The sequence below is a fragment of the Hemibagrus wyckioides genome, linkage group LG27, assembly GCF_019097595.1.
Source record: "Hemibagrus wyckioides isolate EC202008001 linkage group LG27, SWU_Hwy_1.0, whole genome shotgun sequence".
NCBI lineage: Eukaryota > Metazoa > Chordata > Actinopteri > Siluriformes > Bagridae > Hemibagrus > Hemibagrus wyckioides.
Window position 1 is genome coordinate 11,672,593 of NC_080736.1, and position 12,292 is coordinate 11,684,884.

At 40.1% G+C, this 12,292-nt stretch overlaps 1 protein-coding gene across 4 annotated transcripts in view; it reads left to right on the forward strand.

Annotated features, from left to right (window-relative positions):
* The window catches only part of apba2b (amyloid beta (A4) precursor protein-binding, family A, member 2b), an 88,909-nt gene that overhangs the window by 53,748 nt on the left and 22,869 nt on the right, over window positions 1-12,292 (forward strand). For 3 of the 4 annotated variants that reach the window (XM_058382437.1, XM_058382440.1, XM_058382438.1), the window contains 4 exons: window positions 2,932-4,040; window positions 8,323-8,403; window positions 10,454-10,493; window positions 11,480-11,625. In XM_058382437.1, coding sequence (XP_058238420.1) covers window positions 2,970-4,040; window positions 8,323-8,403; window positions 10,454-10,493; window positions 11,480-11,625 — 1,338 coding nt within the window. In that variant the 5' untranslated portion in view covers window positions 2,932-2,969. Of the gene's footprint in view, window positions 1-1,152; window positions 1,230-2,931; window positions 4,041-8,322; window positions 8,404-10,453; window positions 10,494-11,479; window positions 11,626-12,292 lie in introns of those variants that run through there. The other variant, XM_058382439.1, reaches the window with a different exon arrangement.

Sequence of the window (12,292 nt, forward strand, 5' to 3'; positions counted from 1 at the left end):
TTTACTTAAATGAGATGACCTCATTTACAGACCTGTCCAGGGTGTCCCTGCCTTTCGCCCTATGTGCGCTGGGATAGGCTCCAGCAGAACCCCATGACCCTAGTTAGGAATAAAGTGGGTATAGACAATGGATGGATGGATGGATGGATGGAGATGTTTTACACAAGGGCCAACTCATTTCAAAACTTTTTTAAATACAATTAATCTTTGTAGTACTGTAATGTATATAATTAGAGCTCTGTAGAATCAATACATTTAATACAGAAAGAAATTGATTCAAAGTTTGAACTCTGAATAAACGTCATTACATCCTAATATACTGTATATGTATTAGTTGTAGTAGCAGTAAGGAAACACCTCTCAGATGGGAATTTGTTACTTCTCTCTCTCTCTCTCTCTCTCTCTCTCTCTCTCGCTCTCTCTCTCTCTCCTTGCTTTTTGTCAAGAGAGATTGCAGTGCAGTCATATATATGCCACCGTCATTTCCCTCAGTTGTGTTGTAGGAATTGTTTGGAATTTACAGGGCCTGCAAGTCTGAATTTTATACTCTATTAATTTCGGTCTCCTCTGCTTCCTTTTGTGTTTCATTTTGAACTGATGTCAGGATGCGATCCTGGTTTTACAGAGCAGGTGGAATTGATTTTTCATGCATGTGCCCTCAGAGGCAATTGATATGGTAATGTATTCCAATTCGGTAAAAGCCATAAGGATGTATGCAGCATCAATTTAGTAAATTGTCACTGTGCCAATATTTTGGGTTCAAGGAATAGATTGGAATATTGGACATGTAAGGAACAAGCAACATGTATTCGCACTGCATAGAAATATTTGGTGGATATGTGCATGAATCAAGTACACTATACATTTTTATTTTATTACAGAGTATATACATTTTTCATATCATTCCACACTTTCTTCTCTGATCTATTGTGGTGTTAATGAACAAAAAATATGGCATGTAATATAACTGAGTTTCTAGACAAAGCTGTAGAATAGGCGTGGTTAATGCATTCAGGGGTGAACAAAGAGGCAAAGGGTCATGGGTCCCCAGAGGTGGTGTTTAGCTTTTAGTTATGCCATTCAGAGCTAGGATTGGACAGGACTTTTAGAGTAGGAGGGATGTGGAGCAGCAGGACAATGGGGGGATTCAAGGCATAGCAGTCAATCATCTCTACACGGCTGCTTAGTTCTTTGCACGTCAATGTTATACCAGTATCCAGGAGAAACAGGTAGGACATAGAAGTCTTATTCACCTGCATGATTTGTAGGTGCCATGGCATTGGGCTGGAGCTGCACAGTGATTGAAACAGCAGCTTGAGAGGTGTGATTTCCCCGGAGAGCTCTTTTGTTGAGGTGTGTACAGAATGCGATCTAAGAGTGCTGACATGCTGTGAAAGGTGATACGAGTAATATGAGAGAGCTTGGTCAAAGTGTAAAGAATCTGTGGAGTGTTGGTGTAAGTGTGGTTTGTAAGTCTGATGTCAGGGCACGTGTGTGGGGTGGTGGTGGGGTCTTCTCTGTCCTCCTCACGTTCATGCGTCTTTGTGCAGACGTTTGGTTGATTATCAGCTGTAATGTCTGGTGATGGAAGGCATAATAATGGCTGTGTGTGTGTGTGTGTGTGTGTGAGCAAGAGAGAGAGAGAAAGAGAGAGAAAGGAAAGCAGTAACAAAAGCCCCTCTGAGAGGCTGCTGGTGGAGATGGCACAGTGTGTGTGTGTTAGAGTGTGACTCAGAATATAGAACATGTTCTTATTCTCTTTACCTCAATCATTTGGTTTGATTATATAGCGTGCATCAATAATTCCTAACATAATTGATCTGCTTCCACTGGTATTTAAGTTTTTTAAATTAGGTTCAGTTTATCACCATACACTTGTAGCACAGCACAACTCTTCACACTAATTTCTTACAATCACTGCCACACCCTTTCCAGCTGGAATTCTGGGATGCAAGATTCATTCTGCCTCTCTGACCATGTGATTGCCCACCTCGCTGTGCTTAAATCAATTAACCACCATCCCTGATAATAACCATCCAAAAACCCATCACCAACTCTACTACCAGCAAATACTTTGACTGCTTTGATTGTATATATGGATGTCCTCAATATATTATGCTATTCTAGGCTGTTAGAACCTAATCAAGTAGAAAAATAAATGCAGACTCTTTTTTGTTCGGAATGAGTCCAGACCCCAGTTCTATGGACATCACAGGCAACCTTCTAAATGAAGATCTGTCCCGCTCAATAATAGTAATTGATCAGGCACTGAGCAGTTAAAGTGATCCAGTGTCCTACCGTGTATGAGTGAGGCATTGCTGCTTGGCTGAGAGGATCGATGGGATTCAACAGAGCTTGAATCTATGGCCGTAATTTGGTCTGATTTGTTATTGTCTGTAGTTGTCTAGGCATTTGGTTTTGTGTTATTTGTACTTTGTGGCATAATTTTCTAAGGGTACTTTGTTCAGTTAATTGAACTTGTACTAGTTAGTATGAATGGTGAAGATGAACACACTCTCTGCTAAGGGTCTGAGGCATGGCGATAGAACTTTCTCAAAAGACTTGCAGCTGCTTATGTGTTTATTGCATCATCGGAAAATTGTGAGATTGAATCACAATAATTTGTGGTCATTTGTGGTCATTTGTGGTCTAAGAGAGCATAATTGGCCCTGCCCTCTGGGTGGAAGGAATACTGATGCTAACAATTTACAGGCTGGATGTTATCTTAGGTGTACAGATTAGAAGAATTATTACATATTCAGTAGTTCAATAAGATATAATGGCTTCATCAAGGGTCAAATATTGTACAACACTCCTGGAGTAATTCAGCCTTAATGGTCCATCACTGTTAGTGTGCTAGTTCTAGGATTTGAACTTTCAAATGTGTGTAGAAAACCCCATTCATGATAATGTCTTTCCTTTGTGTCTCAGGATCCCTAGAGATGGAAGGTCAGTGAGTGTCTCTCTCTATGGCTCAGAGGAAGAGGCCTGGGCCCAGCAGCAGCATGGCCTCAGCAGAGCTTCATGCTCCAGCACCATGCCCCTGCCCCGCCACCTATCCTAGCAAAGAGTGTGAAGAGCGACAAGACACTGAAACCCCTGTACCCCCTTATTGTGAGCAGGAAGAGGTGGACTTGCCCAGCAGCCATCCTGCCACTCCAGAGCACACCCACTCTAATTATCATGGCCATCCAGACAGCCTTGATGGAGACTCCAGCTCAGACTACGTCAACAATACATCCGAGGATGAAGAGGATTATGATGAAGGTTTGCCTGAAGAAGATGAGGGAGTGACGTACTACATCCGTTATTGTCCGGAGGATGACAGTTACATGGAGGGAATGGACTGTAATGAGGGCAGGTATGAGCGTGCTGAGCCACCTCCAGACACAGATGAGTGCCAAGAAGCAGTGGAGGAGTGGGTGGAGGGTGAGGGTGAGGTGCGCTGTGAAGTTCTGGAGCAGGACTCTGACCAGCAGATATATGACGGGAGACCTGAACCAGTCCTCGATCACCATCTGCACCATAAGTACCATCACCAGGACCAAGCTCTTCCTCAAACCCAGGAACAAGAGGAGGAGGATGAGGAGAGTGAGGAGTACTGCGCTAATGAAGAAGAGGAACCAGAGGAGGAGCAAGACAGAGAGGCCTACACAGGGGACTACTATGCCCCAGAGGACAATGGGAACTCCATGTATGCAGTCCACAAGGTCATAGAAGGTGAAACAGGTGAAGAAACGGAGGAAGACATTGATCAAATTGTGGCTGAGATTAAGATGAGCATGAGCATGGGCAGCCTTAGCAGTGGGGCTGATCAGAGCCCAGAGGAGTTGGCACCCGTGCCTGGGCGTTACCAGGCTGAAGCTGAGCCCAAAGCTGAACCAGCACCTTATCCCCCACCACACCGCCATGATGGAAGACCGAAAACCCTCAACATCCCCCCTGCCGGGCACAACCCACAGCCACAGAGAAGCTCAAAAGGGCACTTGCACACTCCAGAGGAGAGGAGGAGATGGCCACAAGAGCAGCACAGGGAACAGGTACGAGAAGGTGGTCACACATAGCTAAAAATAAGATCAAACATCTTACAGCTAGTTAATGAATCTCATCATTGAGGTGTATAATATAATGAATTTGTCTTTCTGCATAATGCTGTCATTAGATGGCTGTGTCTGTTTCAGTGTCATAGCAGTGACATCTATCACCCACATTTTTCACAAAGATACAATTTTCAGTGGTTTTCTAAGCTAAAACAAAAAAAATCATCTGCAATGCTTACAGCTTAGTAGGAATTTGTAGTTTATCTAAGAGATGACTGACCATAATATTCAGTTCTTAGGAAAGGATGGGATTATTATTTTGGGATACTGGAGTCAGAGGGAATCTGCCAATATCACAATCTAGTGTGGAATAAAAGTGGTACACTTGTAACTAATCAAAAAGGTCATTAATGTATGGCATTGGGCACATGTCCAATTTAGACACCAAGCTGACTTTTACCTACAGAGCCACTCTGACCCCTCAGTCTTCAAGCACCAAAACCACAGGGCTACTGCATTCACTTTGTGACTTCATCATTACCTATGTTGAGCATAGCCTTGACTTCCTTCCAAACTACCTTCATTTGTGTTGAGGTAAATAATAGGGGTGGCTGTGGGCCTGGAGTCTATGAGGTTTATGCAGTGGGGTAGAGGTGAAAACATATTTGAAATTCCCCCTGCAACACAGCAACCTTGCTGTCCAGAATGGCAAAAACATTGGGGTGAAATTTAATTCAATTCAATTCAATTCAATTTCTTTGTATAGCACTTTTAACAATGGACATGTCTCAAAGCAGATTTACAGAATTACAGAAACCTAATCAAAATTATAAAGTTAAAATTAAGTTACTATTTATCTGTAACATTTATCCCTAATGATCAAACCTTAGGCAACAGAATGAGATCAGTTATTTGAGGTGGTGTATTTGTAGCATGTCGCCTCTATGTTTGACTGACCTCGTAGTTGACATCCTCAACTTCGTAAACAGTGGTGCAAATCAGAATTATCTCTAATAATTTGTGAAGGTGCATGACATACATTTTTTAAGGGTGCATGACTTGAAAGAAGTGACCCAGCCAGTCAGGATCCTTGTTTTTATTGCTTCTTGGTATTGCATTGTGTAGTCCACTAAAACTAGCATAAAGTGATGCCCTTATGTTTAATGGTTCAATGATGTCCATGCCAATTCTGCCAAAGGAACCCTCAATCAATGGAATGGGGCACAATGGCACTTTTGAGGTGGCCAACGGAATCACCAGCTGACATTTCCGACATGCCGCACACCACTTGCAAACATCACTGCAAATGCCCAGCCAATAGAAAAAAACCAGGAGTTGGTTTAGAGTTTTATCTAGCCCCACATATCCAGCCATGGGATTATGATAGGCTGCATGGAATAGCATTTCTGTATGACTTTTCAGTACAAATGACTGGATTGTCTATTCCTTGGTTGACTGTCCTGTGTTAATTGATATACCCTATTAATAAGTACCTCTACTCAATGCTTATGCCCTCAGAGTTTAATGATAACTTGCACCAGTGGATACTTGTGAACATGCCAGTGAACACACTTCATTATCAGCAATCACGCTTTTCCAACACCCTGCCCTGAATCTCTTTGATAGACAGTTGTCTGGTTACAGTACATCCCAAGTCCACTAAGGCCTGATGTGTACTCCCTAGTACACTCACTGCCACGAGGTATGTTCCTGCTCAATCTGGGAGGCCTGAGTTGCATCAGGGATCCAGGTTATGGAAATGCCCGGTTTCCCCTGTGTCCCAGCAAAGCTGCCTGCACTTTTCCATAGTCCTGATGGGCAATGAAGGGTCTACCTTTGTTGGGACAAAGAGAGCTGTCGGGGCAGAAGTAGAGGAAGGGGCATGGGAACTGGGATTGGGGTTTCTGTTTTGGGGCCCTAGCATCTCATTTGTGGGGTGGTGGAACCAGAGGGGGAAGAGAGAGTGATAGAGAGAGAGAGAGAGAGAGAGAGGCTTAATTTATCTTTGGTTCTTGGAGATTGATTAGAGGACTTGTTTACATATTGCAAACATCTGCACTATTACGACTGCAAAAGCCAATATTCTTATAACAGCATATAGGGATTTGAAAGTTACAACAAATATTGCTTTTGAAATATCACAAGGGAGTGCATTCAGACAGTTCAGTTAGGCCTGGGCCTAGCAGCGGTACTCTTTGTACTGATATCGAGTTTAGTGCGTCATATAATATAATGGAACTGCATTTTTGTTGGGTTTATATTGTATAAGGATGTGTGTAATTTTAATTATGTTCTCCAGAAATAGCTCTGTTTTTTGAACATATTCTAAAGGATTATTGTACTTGTTGTACACAGTGTATATCTACTATATTGTAATGCCATTTTTCCCATGAAGAGCAGTGGAGGTGATGAGAGCAATATGCAGTCCTCTAAAGATCATGCTTCTCTGATTGTGTGCTAAGTCAAGGAAATAATCAAAGTGTTTTCAGCTTATTTCAGACCTGTAATTTATTGATTTGGTCGATTTTTCATATTGCACCTGATAAACAGCATTTTTAGCACAATATTGTCTTTTTTATTATTTCGAGACAGAAAAGGGTTTGATTAACTGCGTTCAACATTCTCCTTGGCAAACGCATTCAAAGGACATATCTATAGTATTTATTTATCTAGGGCTACACAAAGTGGGGTTAGAGATTGTGATATTTGGCAAAGTTCTCTAGACATTCATAAAATATCTATACAAAGGACACACTCTTGTCTCTTTGGTGTGGCAGAATCTTTAAACAGAACTGAAAATAAATTATGTTGACCAGTACAAAGATGTGTCTCCACTTGCCTGTAAATTCTGTAAGCTCCCCCTATTTCAATATTATTTATACTTTCTTCTCTAGGGAGGCTGTGGTTTTTTTGAGCATGGCTTTGGAAAAACTCTGAATTACTTTAGGTGAATTTCTATTTAGGGTTATGAGTTTCAAAGCAGCAAATTTTGATTAGCAACTAATCACTGACTTTGTCATGTTTAAAATTGAAATATATGCAAATGAGTCTTCACAATGCCTTTATAGTGTTCTTTGAGACTATCTCTGATGTTAAAGATCACCAGTCTGGTGTTGTGATCATTGTTTTAGACAAATTAATGCTGATTTATCTATAACAATGAAACACGATGGGCTCATCAGTTACTGTGAGGCATATTGTAATCTCAATGTGTAGAAATACTGACAAATATTAATGAGCGTAGGAAGTGACAGCACTGTTCCCAGAACATCTGGTTGCTGGTAAACATCTTATAAATAGTGAAACACTAGTGGAGATCCATTAAATGACAGAATGTCCAAAAATTAGGACCATGTTCTGTTGTTAGATGTTCCTTCAAGCCAGGAACAAACTTGCTTTCACAAGTTAAAGTGTATAGAATTCTTAAAGACAACACTCAAATAATTATTAAATATTACATACTTAAAAGTGGACACAACACAAGTGAGGAGTTTTTAAGAGATGTTTTTAAGAGAAGAGTTTTTATGAGTTTTTAAGAGATATATTAAATTATTTTACTCTGCTGTGTGTATTCATTTAACAAACAAGAAAGCTAACCAGCTAGCTAGCTAACTCACTCAGCTTGGAACTCTTCTCCCTTTTTATTATTTGTTTGCCTTTTTCCGTAGTCAAGAAATATCTACTAGCGATATTGTTTTTTGACAGCTTTAGATGGCGCCATTAGAAATGCTTTACTGGCTAATTTGTTTACCTTGTAGAAAATGCCTATAATCACAACATACATAATAATGTATACTTCCCCTGGCTCAAGATTAATCCAGATCTCTAAGCAAGTAATTTTAGTTTGACTGAAATTCTGGGCACGTGGCCTGTTCTGTGCTATGCCAGGGATATGCAGTTATCTGTCCATGACAAAGTTCAGTTAAAAGTATATATACCAAGAAGCTTTTGCTTTCTTTGTTGTTGCGTGTTAGTTTTGTCGCATAGTGGAACTTAAATTAGTGTAACTGTGACTGGGGGTGATATGGGTCAGACCATTCCACCGAGGAACAGGCCACAAAGGGCTTCCCAAGGGCTGTCAAATTGCTTTTTTCACTTCTCCTTTTGATCTTTTCTATTCTTCATCTTTTGTTATCTGACAAGCTTTGTATTGCTTCTCTGGTATCCAGAGGGTTTATATCCCTGGAGGAAGCAGACTGAACCTTATATAGTGTGCTGATGGGGTCCTGTTTCATTTCTCTCTCTCTCTCTCTCTCTCTCTCACCTCTCTGTGTCTCTCTAGGTGTCAAACAGTGCAGAGCAGCCAAGAAAACAGCAACGCTCAGATCTCAATGGACCTCTGGAGAACAACAACGTCTCTGAGGTGGATCCATTATTAAAATTTGACCTACAGAACCAATTTTAGTTCTTATAAAAATATTCATTATTCATAATACATATCATAATTGAACAAATGTAGAAAAAGACATGTCTTAAAGGAAGTGTCTATTATTTTCTCTGCTGCCTGAAAGGTGAATTGCAGCTGAAATGAAACACAAGCAATCATTCTTCCCCTCTAAATAAAATCACCTCGGCCACTGTTGAATGTACATAGTTGCCTCTCCTCAGTTGCCTTGTTAATGAAATGGAGCATAAACAAGATGTTCTGTTCCAGGCGGAGATGGAGCTATTTTTAAGCCAATGATGAAAAATTAAAACAAAATGCTGAATACACGAACCTAGCTTGATTTCGTTGAATCACAGTTTTCCTAATTCTTCTATAATTACACACAAATTGAAGGCAGCATGAAGTGTCTAAGAAAGCGAAAAACAACCTAAAGTGTCTTCAAAACATTCTCCAAAAGTTATTCCCTCAGTCTGTGTTTTGATGATGCTGGCGATGATGTTGGCGATGTACAGCACCAAACACATTACTCCAAAATTTCCCACTGCTGTTCTTAATTTTTCCTTTAATTTGTCATCTGTGGTTAATATTAGCTGTATGATTATTACAGGAATTGAACCACATTTTTACAAATTCCATTTAGCTAGTCTATTGTTTTCCTGTTACTCTGTGCTATGTGAGTGAAGGAATTGCCTCTTCATCTGTTGATATAGGTAATAAGGAGACCTTAATACACACACACACACACACACAAACACACACTCTCTCTCTCTCTCTCTCTCTCTCTCTCTCACACACACACACACACACACACACTAGTTGGCTTTACTTGAGGTAGTTTAAATAGCAAGAAAATCAGATCCTTTTGTCTCTTAGAGTCATACAGTCTAATGTGTTAATTTCAGCTAATGTCGCTTTTGGAGGAGCAGAAATTGTTTGAGTAGAGTCATTCTTACTGGGTAATTGCCTTGAGAATAATTAGTGTATCATTGGTATTCAGATGCATTCAACGAAGTCTGCAAATTTGGCCCCTCACCGAGCAGAACAATGTCTCTATTAAAGCTGCTGGGTGTTGTATTTGATTGGAGAGGTCTTCATCTTCTTAAGGTCCTTCTTCTGAGTGCTCCACAAGTCTGTCTCAATTTGTGGGGCAATTTGAAAATCAGGTTTCTATAATTTATGTTTCAAACTCCTGTATCGGGTGCATGGTGGCTAAGTGGTTAACATTTGCCTCACACCCCTAGGAACACAATTCCTGCCTTTGCCCTGCATGTGTGGAGTTTGTATGTGCACAGAATGCTTTCCTACCCCATGTTCAAAGACATATGCTGTAGGCTGACAACTCTAAATTGTCTGTAGTGTGTAAATGCCCTGATTCCCCTGAGATAGGTTCCCTACAACCCTGTGAAGATCCTGTACTTTATGCAGCACTTCATTCTCAGGGATATGAAACTTGGTAAACTGTATTTTTCTGCAGTGTTATCTAGTGGGGAAGTTTCTAGGTCATTGTGCATGGATCTGAGAAAACAGAAGCAAAGCCAAGGACATATGGCATTTTTATTTCTAAAAGGCTATACATCTCCTCTTGAATGCCCTTCATTTAATTACCCTGACTGATGCAGCTTTTGGTCTCTTCTCTTAGACTGCAATTAATGGTCATGGATACTCTCTCAGTGCTGTATTTCCATTTGGATGGCTGTAACAAAGTGATTGCTATTACTCAGTCTGCTGCGGTATCTCTCACTCAGACACATCACCACAAGCTTGTAGAGATCAGAGGCTGAATAATTGACATGATCCTGTATGTTGTGAATGCTGATTTAACATTGGATGACTGGGTCATGAGCCATTCAACACTTAGAATCAGTGCATTTGCTGTTGTTCTGTGTTCACCAAAGCTTCTTGTTTCCATTTTGTTTTGCTGGAATTTTTGTTTTAATTATAATAAAAGAAATGTTTTTGTAGCCAAGCTCATTATACACACATTTCTTCTTCATTTCTTATGTGGATGTTTATTCTTGTTTCCCAGCCAGCGAAGAAGACAGCATCTTTCCCCAGCTTTGTTGATGGTAAGTGGCCACTTTGTACTTCCCTCTTTTCTGCTTTTGGTGATCTGCTCAAAAGGCAGAAAAAAGAGATGTCACATCATATCATCTCTACAACAAAATTAAAACATAAACCACCAAGCTATACAGTGCCATAATGAAAGAAGCAGAAATTAAAGCATTAGGCTTTTTTTTTTGGCATGATGACTGAAAGTATTTTAAAATGTTTAATTAGAAAGTTTTTTGCAGATGAGGATATCTCCACTTGAAGATTTCATTTGAAGAAAACACTTTATAGTTTGTCACTGTGTTCCTTAGCAGCATGCACATGAAAAAAGGACACTACATTAGCTAACGCTGGAAACCAAAAGAAGAGTAGCTTATTTCCATTTTCTCAATGACTCAATCACAAGGATGTTTCCAGTGGGGAAAACTGATTAATATATTCTGTTCTGATCTTAATAACTCTGTAAGGCCCAGGAAATAAATTCCTGTGTCCGTCCTTGCACAAATACAATCACAATATTTAGTCTAGCTTTTTTTGCTACCAGGAGGACCAGTGCACTAGCGTTACTCCTGCAATATACATGCTAGAAGACAGAAACCTTGTACATTCTTTAAAATATACTACATGGCTTGGCACAAGCTCACAGGCAAATATACACTTCCAGGCATACATATTTATATAGGATATTTTTATCTGGAGATGTCAAACGATATTAGGAAGGGAGTCAGATTTAGCTTATAAGGAGTTTGTATTACTCCACTGTGGGTGGCTCTAACAGACAGAAAAAAAACATGACTAGAGTTAAACAATTAAAAACATGCAGCGAAACTTTACGTTTTGAAAATGGCATCTCTGGCATTTGTAAAAGAAGTGTCTGTTTTTTCAAGAATGATTTCTTCCATTTTATTCTGTCATAGCAGTTATCTCTTTTTCTAGTGCTTTAAACAAATGAGGTGGTAAAGATTTCCAGCACCTGATCTTTTTTTGTGCTTAATTCTGTCAGTTCCAGGGCCGTGTGAGCCTGAGGACCTTATTGATGGGATCATCTTTGCTGCCAACTACCTGGGTTCCACGCAGTTGCTGTCGGAGAGAAACCCGTCTAAAAACATCCGCATGATGCAGGCACAGGAAGCTGTGAGCCGAGTCAAGGTACAGAGTCAGACTATATCAGTTATTTCAGAAAGCTTCGAATGCAACAAAAGTTTTTTTTTGTGCATATTGGTGGTAGTTAAACATGATGCATTACTTTTGCTGAGACCCAGAAGTTGGTAGAAACAGTAGGTTCTGTCTTAGGTTGAGACAGATCGGGTTGACTGACCTGAGCATGGAGCTGGTGTAGCATTAGTGGTGTAGCATTGGTGTAGCGTTTACCTGTCCTGTCCTGTCTTACCATCGCTGGGTCCTTGAGTGACACTCTGCAGCCCAAAATGCTCAAAGGGCCTCAAAGGTACAAAAGTCAAAAGAGGAAGACACAAATTACTTTCCAAGCAATTTCTATTCAATTAAAGAACTCTGGTAAACCATGGTGAATGTAAATTACCGAAAAAATAATTTTTCAATATACAGTATACTATACATTAAAGAGACAAACCTTGTCTTTAGTTTCTTTAGTTTAGCACTGGAGCTATGAGTTTAATTTTGCTAACAACTAACAACTAGGGGAATCTAGCAGTGTAGCCCTGTACAGACAACATGTCTAAAGCAACACTCATTCACCTCATCTCAGTAATACCGTTATTAAACAATTAACTGTTTTATAGAATATCAGACTTCCATAGCTGTGTTATGGATGTATGCTAGTATTCATGTATGTATT